Source organism: Castor canadensis, chromosome 1 (assembly GCF_047511655.1).
Source record: "Castor canadensis chromosome 1, mCasCan1.hap1v2, whole genome shotgun sequence".
NCBI classification, from domain to species: domain Eukaryota; kingdom Metazoa; phylum Chordata; class Mammalia; order Rodentia; family Castoridae; genus Castor; species Castor canadensis.
This window is the reverse complement of record NC_133386.1, coordinates 115774949-115797305: the sequence shown is the minus strand read 5'-3', so window position 1 is coordinate 115797305 and position 22357 is coordinate 115774949. Positions and strand designations below refer to the sequence as shown.

At 43.9% G+C, this 22357-nt stretch overlaps 1 protein-coding gene across 1 annotated transcript; it reads left to right on the top strand.

Moving 5' to 3' along the window:
• The first annotated feature begins 9651 nt into the window (after positions 1-9651).
• On the top strand, positions 9652-21783 carry Mtnr1b (melatonin receptor 1B). The gene is given in 6 exon segments (XM_074070886.1): positions 9652-9700; positions 9703-9747; positions 9750-9857; positions 20930-21483; positions 21485-21659; positions 21662-21783. Coding segments are annotated over 6 exon segments (1053 nt in total).
• Positions 21784-22357: the final 574 nt, after the last annotated feature.

Genomic DNA, 22357 nt, shown 5'->3' with positions numbered 1-22357 from the left:
AGTTTTGGGAGAATTTAGTTTTTTAAGTTCCCTGTATATTCTGGTTATCAGTCCTTTGTCTGATGTATAATTGGCAAATATTTTCTCCCACTCTGTGGGTGTTCTCTTCAGTTTAGAGACCATTTCTTTTGATGAACAGAAGCTTTTTAGTTTTATGAGGTCCCATTTATCTATGCTATCTCTTAGTTGCTGTGCTGCTGGGGTTTCATTGAGAAAGTTCTTACCTATACCTACTAACTCCAGAGTATTTCCTACTCTTTCTTGTATCAACTTTAGAGTTTGTGGTCTGATATTAAGATCCTTGATCCATTTTGAGTTAATTTTGGTATAGGGTGATATACATGGATCTAGTTTCAGTTTTTTGCAGACTGCTAACCAGTTTTCCCAGCAGTTTTTATTGAAGAGGCTGCTATTTCTCCATCATATATTTTAGCTTCTTTGTCAAAGATAAGTTGCTCATAGTTGTGTGGCTTCATATCTGGATCCTCTATTCTGTTCCACTGGTCTTCATGTCTGTTTTTGTGCCAGTACCATGCTGTTTTTATTGTTATTGCTTTGTAATATAGTTTGAAGTCAGGTATTGTGATACCTCCTGCATTGTTCTTTTGACTGAGTATTGCCTTGGCTATTCGTGGCCTCTTGTGTTTCCATATAAATTTAACAGTAGATTTTTCAATCTCTTTGATGAATGTCATTGGAATTTTGATGGGAATTGCATTAAACATGTAGATTACTTTTGGGAGTATAGACATTTTTACTATGTTGATTCTACCAATCCATGAGCATGGGAGATCTCTCCACTTTCTATAGTCTTCCTCAATCTCTTTCTTCAGAAGTTTATAGTTTTCCTTGTAGAGGTCTTTCACGTCTTTTGTTAGGTTTATACCTAGGTATTTGATTTTGTTTGAGGCTATTGTAAATGGAATTGTTTTCAGACATTCTTTTTCCGTTTGCTCATTGTTAGTGTATAGAAATGCTAATGATTTTTCTATGTTGATTTTATATCCTGCTACCTTGCTATAGCTATTGATGATGTCTAGAAGCTTCTGAGTAGAGTTTTTTGGGTCTTTAAGGTATAGGATCATGTCGTCTGCAAATAGGGATATTTTGACAGTTTCTTTACCTATTTGTATTCCTTTTATTCCTTCTTCTTGCCTAATTGCTCTGGCTAGGAATTCCAGTACTATGTTGAATAGGAGTGGAGATAGTGGGCATCCTTGTCTGGTTCCTGATTTTAGAGGGAATGGTTTTAATTTTTCTCCGTTAAGTATAATGCTGGCTGTAGGTTTGTCATATATAGCTTTTATAATGTTGAGGAACTTTCCTTCTATTCCTAGTTTTCTTAGAGCTTTTATCATGAAATGATGTTGGATCTTATCAAAGGCTTTTTCTGCATCTATTGAGATGATCAAGTGGTTTTTGTCTTTGCTTCTGTTAATGTGGTTTATTACGTTTATTGATTTTCGTATGTTGAACCACCCCTGCATCCCTGGGATGAAGCCTACTTGGTCGTGGTGAATAATCTTTTTGATGTGTTGCTGAATTCGATTTGCCATTATTTTGTTGAGGATTTTTGCATCAATGTTCATTAAGGAGATTGGCCTATAGTTCTCCTTTTTGGAGGTGTCTTTGCCTGGTTTTGGGATAAGTGTAATACTGGCTTCATAAAATGTGTTTGGCAGTTTTCCTTCCCTTTCTATTTCGTGGAACAGTTTAAGGAGGGTTGGTATCAGTTCTTCTTTAAAGGTCTGATAGAATTCAGCAGAGAATCCATCAGGTCCTGGACTTTTCTTTTTGGGGAGACTCTTGATTGCTGCTTCAATTTCATTTTGTGTTATAGGTCTATTCAGGTGATTAATTTCCTCTTGGTTCAGTTTTGGATGATCATATGTATCTAGAAATCTGTCCATTTCTTTTAGATTTTCAAATTTATTTGAATATAGGTTCTCAAAGTAGTCTCTGATGATTTCCTGGACTTCCATGGTGTTTGTTGTTATCTCCCCTTTTGCATTCCTGATTCTACTAATTTGGGTTTTTTCTCTCCTCATTTTAGTCAGGTTTGCCAGGGGTCTATCCATCTTGTTTATTTTTTCAAAGAACCAACTTTTTGTTTCATTAATTCTTTGTATGGTTTTTTTGGTTTCTATTTTGTTGATTTCAGCTCTTATTTTTATTATTTCTCTCCTTCTATTTGTTTTGGGATTTGCTTGTTCTTGTTTTTCTAGGAGTTTGAGATGTATCATTAGGTCATTGATTTGGGATCTTTCAATCTTTTTAATATATGCACTCATGGCTATAAACTTTCCTCTCAAGACTGCCTTAGCTGTGTCCCATAGGTTCCGGTAGGTTGTGTTTTCATTTTCATTGACTTCTAGGAACTTTTTAATTTCCTCTTTTATTGCATCGATGATCCATTCTTCATTAAGTAATGAGTTATTTAGTTTCCAGCTGTTTGCATGTTTTTTGTCTTTACTTTTGTTGTTGAGTTCTACTTTTACTGCATTGTGGTCAGATAGTATGCATGGTATTATTTCTATTTTCTTATATTTGCTGAGGCTTGCTTTGTGCCCTAGGATATGATCTATTTTGGAGAAGGTTCCATGGGCTGCTGAGAAGAATGTATATTGTGTAGAGGTTGGATGAAATGTTCTGTAGACATCTACTAGGTCCACTTGATCTATTGCATATTTTAGATCTTGGATTTCTTTATTGAGTTTTTGTTTGGATGACCTATCTATTGATGATAATGGAGTGTTAAAGTCTCCCACAACCACTGTGTTGGCGTTTATATATGCTTTTAGGTCTTTCAGGGTATGTTTGATGAAATTGGGTGCGTTGACATTGGGTGCGTACAGATTGATGATTATTATTTCCTTTTGGTCTATTTCCCCTTTTATTAGTATGGAATGTCCTTCTTTATCTCGTTTGATCAATGTAGGTTTGAAGTCTACTTTGTCAGAGATAAGTATTGCTACTCCTGCTTGTTTTCGGGGGCCATTGGCTTGGTAAATCTTCTTCCAGCCTTTCATCCTAAGCATATGCTTATTTCTGTCGGTGAGATGAGTCTCCTGTAAGCAACAAATTGTTGGATCTTCTTTTTTAATCCATTTTGTCAAACGGTGTCTTTTGATGGGTGAATTAAGTCCATTAACATTAAGTGTTAGTACTGATAGGTATGTGGTGATTCCTGCCATTTAGTTATCTTAGTTGTTTGAGGGTTTGATTGTGTGTACCTAACGTGATGTTACTCTCTACTGTCTTGCTTTTTCTTATCCTGTGGTTTGGTGCTGCCTGCCTTTTCATGGTTAAGTTGGGTGTCACTTTCTGTGTGCAGGATCCCTTGCAGAATCTTTTGTAATGGTGGCTTTGTGGTCACATATTGTTTTAGTTTCTGCTTATCATGGAAGACTTTTATTGCTCCATCTATTTTGAATGATAGCTTTGCTGGGTAGAGTATCCTGGGGTTGAAGTTATTTTCATTCAGTGCCCGGAAGATCTCACCCCACGCTCTTCTTGCTTTTAATGTTTCTGTTGAGAAGTCTGCTGTGATTTTGATGGGTTTACCTTTGTATGTTACTTGTTTTTTCTCTCTTGCAGCCTTCAATATTCTTTCCTTAGTTTCTGAACTTGTTGTTTTAATGATGATATGTCGTGGAGTAGTTCTATTTTGATCTGGTCTGTTTGGTGTCCTGGAGGCCTCTTGCATTTGTATGGGAATATCTTTCTCTAGATTTGGGAAATTTTCCATTATTATTTTGTTGAATATATTATGCATTCCCTTGGCTTGCACCTCTTCTCCTTCTTCGATGCCCATGATTCTCAAGTTTGGTCTTTTGATGGAGTCAGTGAGTTCTTGCATTTTCTTTTCACAGGTCTTGAGTTGTTTAATTAATAGTTCTTCAGTTTTTCCTTTAATTACCATTTCATCTTCAAGTTCTGAGATTCTGTCTTCTGTTTGTTCTATTCTGCTGGATTGGCCTTCCGTTTTGTTTTGCAGTTCTGTTTCGTTCTTTTTTCTGAGGTTTTCCATATCCTGGCTGTTTTCTTCTTTATTGTTGTCTATTTTTGTCCTGAGTTCATTTATCCATTTATTCATTGTGTTCTCTCTTTCACTTTGGTGTTTATACAGTGCTTCTATGGTTTCCTTTATTTCTTCTTTTGCTTTTTCAAATTCTCTATTTTTATTGTCTTGGAATTTCTTGAGTGTCTCCTGTACATTTTGGTTGACCCTATCCAGTATCATCTCTATAAAATTCTCATTGAGTACTTGTAGTATGTCTTCTTTTAAATTATTCTTGTAGGCTTCATTGGGTCCTTTGGCATAGTTTATCTTCATTTTGTTGGAGTCTGGCTCTGAGTTTCTGTTCTCTTCATTCCCCTCTGGTTCCTGTACTAATTTTTTGCTGTGGGGAAACTGGTTTCCTTGTTTTTTCTGTCTTCCTGTCATTGTCCTTGGTGTTGTTACTGTCCCTGTACTGTGTGTAATTAAGTATTTTCTAGCTTGTAATAATAACAATGGTAATATTGAGAATGGAAGAGTGAGCTGAGATGGAAAGCAAAAAGTTAAAGAGAAGGGGAAAACAAGTATACAGACAAGAAGGAGAAAGCAGAACAAGGTATCAGACAAGAGAGTTTCAAAGGTATAAACAGGGAGTGTTAGTGTACTAATCGACAGTAAGCTGAACAGACAATAGAGTGACAGAGAGAGGATTGAAAATCAAAGATAAAAAATAAAAAATAAGTATATGAAAGTAATATCTATTTATAAAAATGAATTAAAATAAAATGGAAAATAGAAAATTAAAAAAAAAAAACAAAAACAAAAAACAAAAAACCAAAAAACTTCCAAGTTTATATGCAATGCAATTTCAGTCTTAATAATTTGGATGTCCGTCTCAATCTCCAGTCCTGGAGTTGGTGCCTCAGATGTTGTTCTGTAGTTGTCTCATCAAAGGGGATGCATAAAGTAGAACAAAACTACACTCACACACACACAGAAGATAAAAAAAAAAAAAAAAAAAGTCCCACCAAGTGTCCCCAGTTCAAATGCAATACAGTTTCAGTAAGTTTTTCGGCTTGCAGGTGTAATTCGGTTGTTCTCTCATCAAAAGTAGGGAGAAAAAGAAAAAAAAAGCGTCTGGAGGCAGTTCTGAGAGTGGTATCTGCAACTGTGGCTTGTCTGCCTGCTGCTCTCCGCCTGTAGCTGGCGGCGTTATTTATGCAGATCTCTGGGGTGAGCTAGCACTCACCTGGTCCCACAGGCTTTGTTTGCTCAGAGTTCTCCTGTGGGGGGGGGCCTCTGCTACAGGCTTTTCCCTTTCCAAGCACTGGGAAAGGTGCCACTGCCCCGCGTTGTCAGGCCTGCGTGTTTATTTACAGTTCACGTGGGAAGTGGGTCTTCCCTCCTCTCACAAGCTTCCCCGCTCCTGGTTGCTGGCGCGCCCCACTCCCGCCAGAGCCTCTCAAGCCCGCCCGGCTCGTTTATTTACAGTCCCGGGAAGGATTCCCTTCCCCCAGTCTTCAGCGCTCAGGGCGCCCCACCCTCTTTCCAGCGTGTCTTAACTGTTCTTATTGCTTAGTACTCAGTTTCTCTTTTTTTCCCGGGTGGAGGTCAGTCTGTCCAGGGGGCTATGCTGCTCTGGCCCAGGCTTGTCTGTGGGGCTACCGCGGTACCGCGAAGCTCACCTGGTCCGCGTCTTCCCACGCCGTATGGGCGCCGGCCACTGGCGGCCCCGGGGGGCCCTCCTCGGTTCTCCGTTTAACGTGAAGTGGAGATTCTCTGCGCCGGCTGGAGGTGTGGAGGGGTCAAAGTTATGCCTTTTCTCGGTGATTATGCCTGCAAAGTGTGTCTCCAGCGTCTCTCCAAGATTTCACTATAGGAGGGTCGCTTTCTGCTTCCTACCTCTAGCCGCCATCTTGGAATTCTCTCGTTGGTCTTATTGATGATGGGGTGGACTTTGTTTTGGGTCAGGATGTATGAGCCTTGAGATATTTTCACCCTCGCAAGCAAAAACCCTCTTTCTTTTTATAAAAGTCTTCAAAAACTGTATTTTAGAGCAGTGTTAGATTCACAGCAAACTAAAATAGAAAGTATAAGGAATTCCCATATGCCTAGTCCCCACACATGCAAAGCTTCACACTGTCAACTTCCTGCAACAAGTGGTACATTTGTTACAACCTATGACGCTACAGTGATACGATGTTTTTGCCCAAAGTTCAGAGTTTACATTAGCATTTACTCTTGGCAAGGTACATTCTGTAGCTTTGGACTAATGTGTAAGGTCATGTATCTGACAGATCCTCTGTGCTCCTTCCCTACCTACGAACTCCTGGTACTCACTGATCTTTTTACTGACTGTAGTTTTACCTTTTCCAGAATATCATAAAGTTGGAATTATAGAGAATAGAGCCCTTTCAGGTTGGCTTCTTTCACTTAGTAATATGGATTTAATATTCCTCTGTGTTTCCATGGATTTGATAGCTTGTTAATTTTTATAAGTAATATTCTATTGTCTAGGTATACCACAGTTTATTTTGGGAGGTAGTTGTTTGCTTATTTTACTATTGTTTTGTTTTGTTTTTTGGCAGTTTGAGGCTTTGAATTCAGGGCCTCATACTTGCTAGGGGTCATGCTTAAACCATACCCAGTGCCTCTACCACTTGAGACACTCCACCAGCCCTGTTTATGTTTTTGAGGCAGAGTCTAGCCCAGGATGGCCTGAAACTCACAATCTTCCTGCCCCTGCTCCTGAGTGTTGTGTTGGGATTATAGGAATGTACCACCACACCTGGCTGTAGGTTTTTATACACAAGTTTTCAGCACACTTGGGTAAATGCTAAGGAATACAATTGTTGAACAATGTAATAAGAGTACATTTAGTATTGTAAGAAACTGTCAAACTGACTTTTAAAATGACTGTACCATTGCTGTGTCTCTTCATAGCGTAGGCAGGTGCTCTAGGATTCAACATTGACTTCTTAGGCAGACAAGTACCCTAACTCCTGATGCCCAAAGATCTGGAGATACACTATTGTGGATAGAGACAAGGTGAGTAATTTTATTCCAGGCCAGCACAGGGCAAATTTCTCTGCGTCTTGCTCAATTAACCAAATATGCATTACTAAGAGTGTGCATGTACACTGAGGCAACTTTGACTAATGCTGGGAGGACTGCTGAAAGCCAGGAAAAGCCCATTGTTTGTTTAGAGCTTGCTGTAAGTCATACACCCAGTTTGGCCCTGTCCTCATCTCTAACAACCTTTTCCTCCATCATTCTTTAGGGAGCAACTTGTATCACCATCCCCAGAGTCTTCACAACAGAGTCTTCTCCCCTCAGAAATCACAATTTCAGGTCAGGGATATAGATCAGCAGTACAGTGCTTAACAGGTGCAAGGTCCTGGCACCAGTAGAACAAAAGGAGGGGAGGGAGAGAAGAAGGGAAAGAGAGAAGGTGGGAGGGAGGGATTGAGAGAAGGAGGATGGGAGGGGGAAAGAAGGAAGGGGTGGGAGGGAGAAAGGAAGTGAGGAGAGAAAGAAGGAAGGAAGGAGGAGGGATGGAAGGAAGGAAGGAAGGAGGGAAGGAAGGGAGGGAGGAAGGAAGGAAGGAAGGAAGGAAGGAAGTAGGGAAGGAAGCTTAATTTCAAACAATTCACTATTTTAAGACAACTCCTTTTTAATCGATTCACCACAGTTCTTTGGATTTGTTAAGAAGTCCTCCAATCCCATGATTTTACCTCTCTGTTTTTCTCACCATCATTTAACTTAAATCCAGGGTCTGTCTTCTCATCAGACCTTGCATTTTCTTCTGTTATTTACTTCTCCCCAGCAAACCCCAGCTCTGACTGAAATTCACTGTCTTCTCCATGCCTGTCCTGAGCAGCTCAAAGTCGCTGATCAACAGCCACTGACTAGGCAGACTGCTTTTGTTTAGGTCTGCACAGGGTCCACTTACTCTCCTGACAACCTGCCACGTTCTCCTAATGAAAGTTCTCACTTTCTGAAATATTTCATATCCTCCCCTGTCCTCAAACCTCCCAGTCTCTCTTCCCCTGAAGCCTAGTTAATGAGGTAGCCATCTCTCTCATCTCCTCTAACCAGTCTGGAAGCGCTTCTGAATTTGCACCTGGCTTCTGCTTTCTTTCTGCTTCAGGAGAGAAAGTCTTCCTTCCTGCCAATAATATTCCTCCTGGCTCTGGATGGCCTCACCTCTCCAGTGTTTGCTTCTGTCACTATTCACCCCGTTCCCTGAATTGTCGGTCCCTCCTGCTCCTCAGTCCTTCCTCTTCCTTGTTTTTTGGTGAGAGTGCAACTTACATAAGGTAGCATGCATACAAATAACATCCTAGAAGTTGTTTTGTGTTTTTTTTTTTTTACAGTCACTTTCCATTTTCATCTACAACCACTGTTCTGATTTTTATATAGCTTAACTTTTTGTGATTTTTGGGTTTGATGTAAATGGAATGAAATACTTCATACTCTTTGGTGTGGCTATTTTTGCTCAACATGGTATTTTTGAGATTAATCCAGGCTACTGTGTACATCAGTACTTTTTATTGCTAAATACTATTCCATTGTATAGATATACTACAATTTACTCATCTTTTCTTCTGTTGGTGGAGATTGGGGTTATTCCAGGTTTTCTCTATTATAAATAAAGCTGCTGTGGGCTTTCTTGTGCAAGTGTTTTTATAGATATATTCTTTCATTTTCACTTTGAGCTTTTTCATTAGCTTTATAAGGAAGGAACAATAGTTCTTTGGAGGTGCTGTACCGTTTTGCATTCCCATGAAGCCAATGTCAGAGAATTCCATTTGCTTCACCTCCTTGACAGACTCAGGGTTATCAGTCACTTGGACTTCCTGTGATTCTAGTGGGTGTTAAAAGTGCTTAGGACTGTGCATAACAAAAAAGTTAGCCCCCAGAAAATGTTCGCTATTATTATCAAGTCAGCGGTCACACATTTCAAATGGAAAGCACCTGAATTCTTCCTTTCCTGTAATTGTGCCTCACTCTTCTTGTCTTAACCCTTCCCTAAAACCAGAGTTATGATAATATAATAATCAACCATGCATCTCTTTAAGTAGATGTCCGTGAATCTATTAAAGTAATATTTTTCCAGCTTATTCCGCGTGCACTAAATGGCGCTGGTTCACTTTTTCTGCAGCTATCTGGAGTATAATATCCTAAGCTGCTTGGCTCTAGAATCTGCCCCCATCCCAGTAGTTACGCTCTCCTTGGAGCTGCACACTCACACGTGGCCTTTCTAACAACGGATCAGCCTGAGCACCAGGACCACTCCCGTCTGAAAACCTGGATGCCCGGCATCTGCGCACCCAAGCTGTGGAGGAACTTCAGGCGTCTAGAGTGTGGCCCTGCAGTCGGCCAGGCACGTGCTGACCTTCAGGTAGCTTCTTTTCGGGACGCCTGCACCCCAAGTCTTATTCCTGGTGCTGCATTTTCCCCCGCCCCCTGCTCTCGTTTAATTAATGATCTCCTCCAGGTCCCTCCACACTGCCGTCGTCGCCCGCCCGGTGCGGTGGCGCGGGGAAGCGGGAGGTGCGATCGCCTGGCTCTGCCGCGAGCGGGCAGCTGCGGTGGGCGCGCCAGGCGCGGGGAGGCGCGGGGGACCCGCGATGCCCGCGATGGCCGCGATGCCACAGAACGGCTCTTTTGCCAACTGTTGCGAGACCCGAGGGCTGGCGTGGGTCCCGGCGGCGCGAGGCCCTGCGGAAGTCCCCGGGCTCCTTGGTGGCTCCTGCGCTATCCATGGTGCTCATCGTCACCACCGCGGTGGACGTTGTGGGCAACCTCCTGGTCATCCTCTCGGTGCTGAGGAACCGCAAGCTCCGGAACGCAGGTGAGCACCACTCTCGCTGCTGTACCCAGACACCCCTGGTCCCCAGCGCCTTCTTCTGTTCCTGCACCCTGGTTCCTAACTTCGGGTCTTCCCTCAGAAGTTAGGGCGAGTTCTGGCGCCCGCCTCCAGCAGCTGCCCAGGGCGGGCACACGAGTGCCACTTTGAAGGGAACTTTTTCTTTCAATGCTTTTTTTGGATAGGGCGTCGTAGCCATGGGAACCCAGGTGTAGCTGTCACTACCTGTGGCACTCCAGTTTGTGCCCTACCATTTCCCTGACAGCTCTTTCCCTCCCCCTATCAAGCACTTTAGCCTGTAGGTCTCATAGTAGGTGCTTAGTAAATACTTGCTGAAAGAATGAGTAACTGATGCAAGCATTCTGGCCGGCTTTGTGTCAAAAACCCATCTCCAGGTCAGTCTGAAGAACAACTCAACGGAGCGTAAATGCAAAAATTGCAGGCTCTGCTTGGACTGAACTAAATTGCCCTTAGATAACAGTCTTTTCTGAAGGCAGGGAAATCCTGGGGTCAGCTGTGGCAATCAAAATAATTTGTCTAAATCATGTTGCAATCCTGAAAATGCCTCCCCTCACTTCCATCCATTCTCATTTCAGCTTTCCCCCACCCAGGTCTGAAAGGCAACAAGACAGCAGGGAGGAAATACCTGACTCCTGTCCCAACAGCTCACTGGAGCATGCAGACCATGCCAGCATGAGAATGGCCTGGGACCTCAGGGGACAATTCAAAGAGTATTGTGAATTAAAAAGGAAAGCGAGCAACAGAAAACTGATCCTTAAGCTTTTAAGGTGCCAAACCATCCAGCAAACCTGCTTTTAATAGATGATTTTGTATGTTTTGGAGAAGGGAGGCCTGAACTTGAGAATTTTTTCTACAAAACAAGCCAAAAGTAAACATGGGAAACATGACATTCATTGTTAAGAAGCAGACTTTCTAACTCAAGTACTTCAGTCACTGTGGCTAATGTTACCTAGAGAACTTTCTCGAAATGTTATTGCATCCTTTGAGGAAAAACATAGATAAGAAAGAACAGGCTGTGATTAGAAAACTGTGTTTAATATTTTTTGACCACACTGTCCCCTTGCAGCAGCCTCATTCATTTCCTGCTCAGGGAGGCAGACAGAAGGCAGTTCCCTCTTTCTCCTCCATAGAAGGGATGGGCCCCCAGATTCCTGTACTGACCTCTTCCCTCCCTGACTTGTTAGGTGCTCAGAGAAGCCCTGCAAGCTGGAGCTTACCATGAGAAGGTGGTAGAACTGTCTGCTGCTTCCTCTTGCCTGAGGGAGACAAGCATCTCTTCTCCATCCACCTGCAGCTGGCTTCTTCTGTGCTCCTCACATCCCCCTCAGAGAGCTTACAGATCTGAGAGGGTGGCCATGGAGAGAAAGGACCATGTTAGACTCCCAGCACATCCTACATTCTATCCTTCCTACCTCCTGATGTGTCTTCTATGGCCCAGGAGCAGAAGGAAAAAAGAAAAAAGGACAACAGCAGCAAATAAAACCTTAACACTACATCTAAATGACGTTTTCCTGCAGTACTGGTGGCTGTTAGAATCATGCAATTTAACTGTATCTTTTTCTTGAGGTACTGGAGATTGAACCCAGGACTGTGCATATGCTAGGCAGGTACTTTACCAATAAACCACATCCCTAAGCCCTTAGCCAGCTCTTATATGATCATTGCCTTTAATGGTGACAGTTATGAAAAAATTGTAGCATTTGATTAACCTAAATAGCCTAAACAAATGAGATTTCAAAACCTACTATGAATAGTTACCACTCATTTCCCTCCTCAGTAGGCTGAAGAGTTTGGATTTACTTCAAGAAAAAATTCATACCTTTCGTACTTAGGTCTGGCTCCTCTGTTCATCAGTAATAAGAAATTAGGGTTGTGACATTTGACAGTACACTTATTTCCACTAACCAAGATACATAGCCCAAATTGAGGTCCCGACCTGCATCCCACGAGACACCAGCATCCTTCACATGGCCGTCATAAGCTCAGTGCCTCAGTGGGGCACATCCTGGCAGAACAGGGATGGTTTTCCCACAGCCTCAGTTTCTCCATGTGGTGGGTTGACTTTTTCAGATCTGGCACTGGAGAAAGGCAGACAAGGAGGATTACAGAGACAGTGGGGATAGGTTCAAGGTGCTCACCCTATTTAGATGGCAAGGTCAAGCGTGTGCCAGCACCTTGCTCAGTTCACAGTGAAGAGCACTGGGCTGGCACGTCATATTTGTCAGTGTGTTTCTGGGGATTCAGCAAACCGCAGCATCTGGACTCTCCCGAGAGCATTTGAGGACTTTTGCTCGTGCCTGTCAATTCCACTCGGACCCTTGCTCTCAACCTTACCAATACCTATCCTTACATTTTTTTCAAAGTTTATTTTTAATTATATTTTATTACTATATATTAGTTGTGCAGGGGGGTTTCATTGTGACATTTACATATGTGCTTATAATATATGTTAATTTGATTCACCCTCCCCATCATTCTACCTCATCCCCCTTACCCCTCTTCTCAGAACAATTTCACCATGTTTCATTGTTCTATTTTCATACACGTGTAGAGTACATTGACCATATTTGTTGTCCTTTACCTTCTCCATTTACCCTCCCACTGGTACCCATCCCTGGACAGGACCTGTTTTGCCTTTCTGTCCTTCATTTCTTACAAGTATTGATTGTCCCAGGAGGTATTGCTTTGGTATTTGACACACATATATATATCACACTTTCTCCGATTAACACCATCTATTACTTTTTTTTTTAATCTCTTCCTCTCTCTCTTGAGTGACATTCTTCCATCAGGTTCCACATCCCTCTCTCCTGTATTTTCCACCTCTGTCTCTTTCCCTTCATTAGGAGACACCAAAAGTCTCCTAATATTAAAGGATAAAACAGTCTTCCCTTGATTTTACACCTTCCCTTATCTTCATAGCTACCTTTCTCCCTCCCTCCTCAGCCAATATCTGTATGTAGTGAGTTTACATCCTTCAGGTCTACCTCCTTGCTTCCATTCCCTCCCCACTTCTCTGGGACCTTCCCTCCTCTGGGCTGTGATGACACCGAGAGCCAACCCTCCTTAATTCCCTCAACCTACCTGATGCTAGTTCCTGGATCTCCTTCCTTTCTTCATCTCCCTGATACCCACGCCCTGGGGGAGGTGCTCTCTCAGTTCCCTCTGTTCCTTCATTCCACAAGTCCAAGTTGCATTGCCTTATTGTAATTCTCCCTTTCCTCCTTTCCTGCCCTCTCTACTCACCAAGACTCAACGTCTACTCTCATCCACTTTTGGGCATTCCCTGTCTGTAGTGACCAGATGGCCTTCCTTGCCCCCTCCTCCAGTGGTTACCATGACCAGTCCCCCTGTGTCACAGAACAGTATCCTCTCCATAGTTCACAGCTGGCCTAACCTGACTCCCAATGGTCCTTCTCCCTGTTCTCATTTATGCCAGCCTGCTGCTACCACTTCCCACACAAGCCCTGTCATCTGATGCACTGAGAAGTTCTCCAGCCCCTTCTGCCTTCTCAATATTTTTTCTTCCTAGTGTTTGTCATTAATACCACAAAAGGTATAGTAAGTGCCTCCTCCTCAGGCTTCCATGACACCTTGTGCCCTCCCAGAGAGAGCACCCATCTACCTCACTGTCAGGTAGCTCTATGTCTCTCCCCACTGGACTGAATTATAACAGAGACTTCTTTTCCACTGCTGCCCTCAAAGCCAGACACACAGTAGGAACTGAATGTGCCTCTGTTGAAATAAATTCAATATAGACAAGATCCCAGTAAAGAATGAGACAGGAAGAATTCCTTTTGCTCATGAGCTGGGGTAGACTTCAGTCATAGCACTCAGTGCAAAATCAGGGCAATTGCACAGAAGCAAATTGCTTTGAGCAAAGGAAGCCCAAGTATACCTCATTTTGTCCTCCAAAGCTGACCTCTAGCACCTTTGTTGCAAAGGCATGCCTGCACTCTTATTGCTCCTGTGTGGTGGCTAGAGCTGCTTGGCAGGCTCCACTACACCCTGGGGCTCTGAAATTAAGCCCTAACAACAATTCTCTGGAATTCACTCTCTAAGGTTGCTGGTACCTGGCATTGCATCATTCTCTCAATTAGTGGTACAAAGAGGAAAGTGCAAGGACAAACACAAGAGCCTCAGTTACTCCTGCTCTGTCCACACAGCCACCCTAAATTCTTGGGTAACAATCAGGAGCTGTAGTCTGACAATGGACTTTTTTGGTAGCATGGAGATTTGAACTCAGGGTCTCACAATTGCTCTGCCACTTAATCCACATCCACAACCCTTTTTGGCTTAGGTTATTTTTCAGATTTGAATTTTTTTTTTTTTTTTTTTTTTTTGCCTAGATGCCCTCAGACCATGCTCCTCCTACTTACCCCATAGCTGAGCTCACAGGTACATGCCACCATGCCCAAACTTATTGGTTGAGATGTGGATCTCTCTAACTTTTGCCCAGGCTGGCCTCGAACCTTGATCCTCCTCATCTCTACCTCCGGAATAGCTAGGATTACAGGCATGAGCCACAGCACCTGGTTGACAGTGGACTTTGGGGCTACAACTGGGGAAAAGAGGCTGTCTGGAAGGTGTTGTTAGTGAGTGGACACTTTGGCATTTCTGTAGTGTTTCAGTCATTTTGTAAGGACACAGAATAGTTGGCACTGGGATTGCCTAGGAGAATGTGGAGGATTGGCTTGTGGAACACATGTGCAGAGTCTGTTCTACTCACACCAGGAAAGCCACCCCTCCTCCGGGTGCCCAGCGGTGCTCAAGGTCAGCAACATCTCTTATCTGAAACCAGTACCTGCCTGTGAGGCTCCTGAGGGACATCCTGCCTCTGTGGGCGTTGTGATCGCCAGGTAGACAAGGAATGTGCTGCGTGGCCCCTTTCCTTTGCCACTTTTATTCCCAGTAAAGAAAGGAGCCATGTATGAATAAGACAGCCTGGACAAAGGCACTTATAAGGCCTGGCTGGAGATGTCTAGTAGACTCATAGTCCCTGGCCTCTAGGAGGCACAGAGAAAGGTGGAGTCCCCTCCATTCAGGCTTTACCCTGCCTTCAAGCACGCACTGAGATGGAGCTTGGAGGTAAGCCTCTTGTGGCCCTGCTGAGTTGCTGGATTTGGAGTATTTGTTATCTGCTAAAGACCAAACTCAGCTGCCTTGCACTCCCTACTGTGTCTCTGAGTTTTCCAGCTTCACGTTTTGGCCATGAATACCTTATTATCTCTTCACCAAGCAAAAATGGACACTTTTTAAAATCCCATAATTATGTCTTTAGCTGCCTAATGAGATAAGCTCTTAATCCTCTTTAATTCCTCTCTTGGAGCTCTTACTAGCCCGGGGGTAGAAAGACTTTCCTGTTTGACAGACTTTATTTCCAAATGTTGGAGTCAATATTGAGGTATGATAGTCTGCAAAACTCAGGACATACTAAGTGTGGCATTCGTCTCACATTTAAAATCCTTTCTGCTGAAGAAGTAAAACCTAAGGAGTTAGGAAGAAAGTCCTGGTTCTTAGAAGTTTGCATCTACAGGTAATGCCTCACCTTCTTTGTTATCTTCATCATCACTACTCCTGCAGCCTAGGGGTGAGGTAGGCAAGTGTAACCTATGCTGTTCACACAACGATGAAATCACAGAGCCTCACATTCTCAAAACATCCACATTGCTAAGTGATCCGTGACTCCATCTCACTTCTTATCTCTAAGGCTTCTCTTGGGACACATGAATCTCTGCCTTGTTCTTTCAATGCAACCAATAATAATAAAATAATAAAACAGCAATAATAAATATTGGCTAGCATGACAAAGTGCCTATTTTTTTTTCTCCTTTTTATTATCATATATTAATTGTAAAGGGAGGATTCATTGTGACATTTCTGAACAGCCTTATTGAACACTGGTTAGGTTTGCCCCCACCATCTCTCTCCCTGCCACACTTAAAACAATTGCAAAAGGTTTCATCGTTCTATATCATTTATGTATACAAAGCACATCAACCATATTAACCCTCCTTCATTTTGTTCATCCATCTTCCCCCCTCCCACAAACACTATGCCCCACAGGACCTATTTTACAGTCCTGTCTTTCATTTTGTTAATTCCAAAGTCAGTTTTCGAAGGGATTTCTCTATGTATCTCAGCTGTGAATCAACTGAACTTTGGTCAGTTCAGTCCCCTCTACTGCTCTCCCTTACCCCTCCCCTTCTACCCTGTTATTCAACAGCCTTCAGTATCTATCATTGTGTCATCCACTTGCTAAGTGCCTGTTATGTATCATATTCAAATCTCTCTGATTTGAGTGAGAGAAAGAAAAAGAAAAAAACCTCTACAATTCCCCATCAAAGAGATATCCCTTTCCAGGTACTACTCAATTGTCCTTCCTTGAAGGCAAAGCAGACTGAGGGAGCCAAGAATTTATCCTCCCACACTGAGCAGAATTTGTCCTTGCTAATGTCTCTGCTGACCTCCTACTGCCAAGTTCAGTGGCACTTACTTATCTGTTCTCTCACTTGTGGGTGACCAAGAAACTTTACACCTTGTTCCCTTGATGTTTCTTTTATCTCTTTTCTTTCTTCACATTCTTTCTAGAGCTTTCTTTGTTGTAGATATGAGCAATTCACATATTTGGGTATCTGCCTCTTTAGCTAGAAGATGGAAACACACTGTCAACCTTTCCATTCTTATCAAAAGCAACTGAGCCAACTTCTGTTAATGCATATTATCAACTCAGAGGTGGTTTACCAAGTGCTGTTCTGTTGTAACTAGTAGGTTTAATTAAAGTAATAAAATGCTACGATAGAGTTGCCAAATGGTGTCTTTTATGGTTATGGCAGAACGTTTAGTAATAGCATATGGGGTTAATATTTTCTTATTATTTATTTAATTGTCTTTGGTGGTACTAAGGCTTGAACTCCAGAGCCTTATGCTTGCCAGGCAGGTTCTCTACCTCCTGAGCTGCGTCATTTATAATTTTAAACGAATGCTTCTTATGCTCTTATGTATATTTTCATCCTTAAAATGGTTGAAATATCACCCATCATATTTTTGTGCACACTATTAGTTTACTTAGCAATATTTTCTTAAATTAAAGCAAAGATTTCAACTCAGCCCTTGTATGATTCATTCTGACAGCCTTGGGTTTTCACAAATAATATGACTTTGGAAGAAAATGATTTCTGCCCTCAAGGAATTTGAAAATCTAATTAGGAGCTTACTTTAAGTGCATTATTTTAGTATTTGTAAGGAAATCAAATTTTTAATAAATTATGTGCTCAATTTTTTCAAAATTGCTTATCCCCAGTATGTAATTAGAATAGCTCATATTATTTGTTTGAAGATTATTATTGTTGCTTCTGACCTTTCCTTTACAATGTCCTCTCTCAGATGAACAGCCATTCTTGGATGGAGCAGGCCTGTTGCAGGAGCCTTGGTGATTTTTGTCTAGCCCTTTGGTAACTTGGCTTGCCATACCAGCCCCATCATCTTCCACTGTCCACAGCTCCAGTCTGACTAAAGAATTTGCCTCTGCTTCTGTCACCTTGTCTGGCTTCCCCTCCAGGTCTTACTACTCTGAATGGTATCTCAATGGCAGGACGCCATCCAGAATACCATTCGTCCATCACTGTGCCTGAGTGTGGTAGGTACTCAATAAGCATATTACACTTTAAATAGACGGAAAGAGGGACATCCTCAACTCACAGAAATTTCACCCTGCTGGCAACGATAGATCACATATTGACTTCCTTTTTGGACCGCTTGTTGCCTCTTGCTTTATGTGTTTAATTGTCTGTATACTGGATGAGACCAGGAGATTTGCAAGGAAAAGGCAGTGTGTCTTTTGTTCACATGCTTCCTAAGCCCCTGGCACAGTCAGAGCCACTGCCTAGTAGACACTCTGAAATATTTGTTGAGTAAATGATTCAATGAATATCCATACGTACACTGTCTTTGAGGGAATCACCAGGGGCAATTTAAATCCAACTAAACTCTTCCAAGTACAGAAGGCACAAAGAAGAGGGGTAGAAGGAAGAGGTAGTTTTTCCTTCCAGAATTCTCCCATCTGATGAAGATGAGACAGCTCAGCATTGATGGGCTCTTTCCTGAAGTGCCAGATTCTCATTAAGAAATAAAATTCTCAAAAAAAAAAAAAAAGAAAGAAAATTCTCAGGCTGATGAGCTACTGTGCTTGTGTACTAAAGAACAAACTCTACTGGGGGGATGGGAAGAAAGAACGAGAGAAATAGAAACCTCAGGAAGAGGGAGAGAGGAGAAGAAGAAGGACGGGATAGTGTGGTGGTAATATATGTGAGGGATGTGCTTTGCATGTGAAAACTGGAGGAGATTCTATATTAGTGAACAAAACCCTGCTATGGAGACCTCTTTCCATTACCAGCCCTGTCTGATGGAAATGAGTCTCTTCATGACTTGTGATGTAAATATTCATTGGAAGCCTGTGCACAGGGCAAGGAGCAAAGCTGTGTGTGTGCTGATTGATTTCTCACACGGGTGGGGAAGAAATGGATGCAAAACTGGATCTCCTCTTGACTCTCACCCAGATAGGACCTGGCTTCTTACAGATAGGAGACAAAACAAGAATTGTATTCACCTAATTTGGAATCATGCCAAGGAAGCTGGGCAAAGTGGCAGATGACTCTACAGCAGGAACTGGTTGATTTCAGCCTTTTAGAAACAGCAGGCATAATAGGGGAGAGTAATTGAATCACTTTCCACGTGGAGTTGAATGTGTTCTCCTCACTCCTTACAAGCTGTTTGTCAGCCTCTGGGGCATTACTGGGGGATGAACCACATTAACATGGCAGAGCTTGTCTGGGCTTTCCCAGGGAAACAGCTGGCTGAGCTGGCGCCAGCTCCCAGCCACTCTTGACTTCCTCTTCTCTGTTTGCAAGTGCCAAAAGCATGCTTGCTGCACATCCAGGAGCCAGCAGGCCCGGTGGGGACCAATCTGTGTTAGAAAGAGTGATTTTCTTCACAGAATCAACATTGTGGAGTGGTTGGGGGTGGGGTGGGTTTCCAAAAGAAGGAGGGAACCAGGACTGATGCCTTCAGACCACCCCTTGGCAGTCACAGAAAGAAGTTCACTAACTTGCCCTTATTCCCATGTCCAGATATCAGCAGAATTAGGTTTATCCTAGGTTGCTGGAACTGCAAATTTCAAAAGGATGCTTAAAGTTTCATGGCAAGAAGTAGTTTGGCTCCTGATTCAGCAGAAGCCAAGAAATTTGAGAAAAAAATCCCTGGCTTCCCAGGAACCCAGGGCTGCCTGAGCAGGTGATTCTAGAGTGTTGGCATTATAGACAGCCAGCGAGGCTGAGAATTAAATAAAAAGCATCAGACCCCTCCATGTCCCAAGCAGGTCCTTAGATGTGCATTTCTTGCCTTGAAGCAACAACTAGAAGGGAAAAAAGGCTTTAGCCCATGACAGATAAATCCCTCAAATGGTGGAGTGGGAAGGCAGTTCCAACTGCCACCCATTGAAGGGCCTCCCGAGACTGGGAGGCTCTCTCACAAGTGCTCCAGTTGTCCACAGACGACCTTTCTATTCAGCTACATCCCGTCTCCCGTGGACCAGCCCTAGCTCCGATCAGGAGTAAGGTGTTAGGCCCTGATAACTTTCACGATGCTAGTAGAGATCTTTCCTATGGGATCTGAGTGGGATTGACCTGGGAATGCTGAGGCTAAAATGGGCACCATCAGAAGCCTGCCTGTGGGTCTCCCAGCCCCACAGGTAGCCTGTTCATGGAGTCTTTGAAATGGGGTGAGAATGTGTGTTAGAACAAGGGAGAGCTGGAGGCAGTGCTTTCCATCTTTGTAGACTAATAAATTTAGTTTGCTTCAACTGAAGGCCTGACACAGGTGAAGTCCTAGCTGGATGGCTCTGACCTCCCTTTTCCAGAACCTCTGTCATCTAGACCATGGTGGCCTCTCTGATTGCCTTGTAATCCTTCCATCTGCTTGACCCTCTGGAACCCTGACGTGGTCACATCAGCCTCTGTGGAGTAAGGACAGATACATGGTGACAGTGGAGCATCTGTGTCCTTGCCAACTTGGAAGTTTCTCCTGTAATTCATTCCACCTGCTCTCTGCATTCAGCTGCCCCAAAGGGCAGCTTGCTTGTCACCATGTGGCAAGAGACCAGAAGGTTTGAAAGACGGTGACTTTCAGTGTTGCTGAGAGCCCCTTCTCGAGTAGGAGAGAAAGACTGCTTTCTTTTGAGCATATACAGTAGGTGCTCAAAGAATACAATACTTGATGAATGACACAAGTAGCATTAGGAATGTCACTGCTCATGTCCTGAGGTTCAAGTTGAAGATCTTCTGGGTTCTTGTGCTTTATTTCTGAATCAATTTTAGTTTTAGACAGCAAAGTTTGTGGATCCAGCCCACAGGATAGGTGTCTGTCAATATGGCCACCCAGGCAGGAGGGTGAGCCCTGGACAGGCACACAGAGAAAAACAGAAATGCATGGTTCCCACTCAGAAAACCTTTCTTCTATTCCAGCTGCAAAATGCAATTCATATGGAGAAAAATGGCTTAAAAACATTTAGAAAGTAGCCTGATAACCAGGGGAGAAAGATTCAAACGCAGACTGTTGGAACAGTGTGGGGAGGTGTGGGTTTGAGGGGGATGACAGTGGTAGCAAACCCACATCCTGAGTTTCAGACTCCCAAATCCTTGCTGGAACTTATCTGATGCCACCTCCCTGTGCATGTGTGCTTATTGTGGAGACCGTTTTTGAGAGCACCCACTCTGTCCTGAGCACCGTGCAGCATTAACTCTCACGGTTCAGAGGCAAGGCAGGCCTCATTACCCCACTTTGCAAATGACAAAGGCTAAGGTTTGAGAACTTGAACCTGCTTTCCCTGAGTAGCAGAAATACAGGGAGTCCTTATCTCTGTTTTTAAATGCCCACTGCTTACCACTCCCACTGCTGAAAGCAGTTCAGAGAGGGATAAATTTTCTACAGAACAGAAATCATGGGGTCTCTCCTGACTCTTGCTCTGTTTTCTGCTTCAGGTAATTTGTTCTTGGTGAGTCTGGCATTGGCTGACCTGGTGGTGGCCTTGTACCCCTACCCACTGATCCTGGTGGCCATCTTCTATGATGGCTGGGCCCTGGGGGAGGTGCACTGCAAGGCCAGTGCTTTTGTGATGGGCCTGAGCGTCATTGGCTCTGTCTTTAACATCACCGCCATTGCCATTAATCACTACTGCTGTATCTGCCACAGCGCGACCTACCACCGGATCTGCGGACGCTGGCACACCCCCCTCTACATCGGCCTCGTCTGGCTCCTCACCCTGGTGGCCATAGTCCCCAACTTCTTTGTGGGGTCCCTGGAGTATGACCCACGCATCTACTCCTGCACCTTTATCCAGACGGCCAGTGCCCAGTACGCAGCGGCAGTGGTGGTCGTCCACTTCCTCCTGCCCATTGCCCTGGTGGCCTTCTGTTACCTGCGAATCTGGGTGCTGGTGCTTCAGGTGCGCAGGAAGGCCAAGTCCGAGAGCAAAGTGCGCCTGAGGCCCAGCGACGGGCGGAGCTTCCTAACCATGTTCGCCATCTGCTGGGCCCCCCCTTAACTGCATTGGCCTGGCTGTGGCCATCAACCCCGAAGGAATGGCTCCCCAAGTCCCAGAGGGGCTCTTTGTCACCAGCTACTTCCTGGCTTATTTCAACCGCGGCCTTAATGCCATTATCTATGGGCTCCTGAACCAGAACTTCCGCAGGGAGTACAAGAGGATTCTCCTGACGTCTGGAACCCGCGGCGCTGTGTGCAGGGTGGTTCCAAGGGCAGCCACGCCGAGGGTTTACAGAGCCAGGTTCCGCCTAGGGTTCATGATCGGCACCTGGTCCCGGCAGATGCGCTCTAGCCTGGATTGAGGCGCAAAGCCACAAAAGGGCAGGAATGAAGCTGCTGCAAGGGAGTGGGGGGAATTAAGCAGTCATTGTGTCACACAGTCCTGTTCGCATCCCAGCCTGTGACTGCTGGAACCTCACGCTGTGCTCAGGCAGCCCCCGGAACCCTTGGTTCTGCCTGTTCAAGGGATATCCACAGAAACTGGACCTGGCAGATCCTCTGGGTGGCATGTTGGAGCACTTGGAGCATTCAAGACCAAGGAAGGAACAGAATGAGAAAAGCCTGGGGCAGAAGAAGTAGCTCCTTCCTATGTGCTCCCTTCATCCTCCTGCCTGACATACTTGATGGTTTCTCCCCTTCTGCTCATGGATGGCAGGAACAGACCTCTTCCTATTAGCTGGGATAAAAACAAGGTCTGCCAAGGGGGAAGGTGAGTGACTGTAGGGGACCCAAGAGGCAAGACAGGTACAGGTAGCAAGCATTGACCCCACACACACACACAAGCACACAAATGCACACATATGCATGCACACACACACATACATACACGCATGCACCACAGACATGCCATGTAATACATATACCAC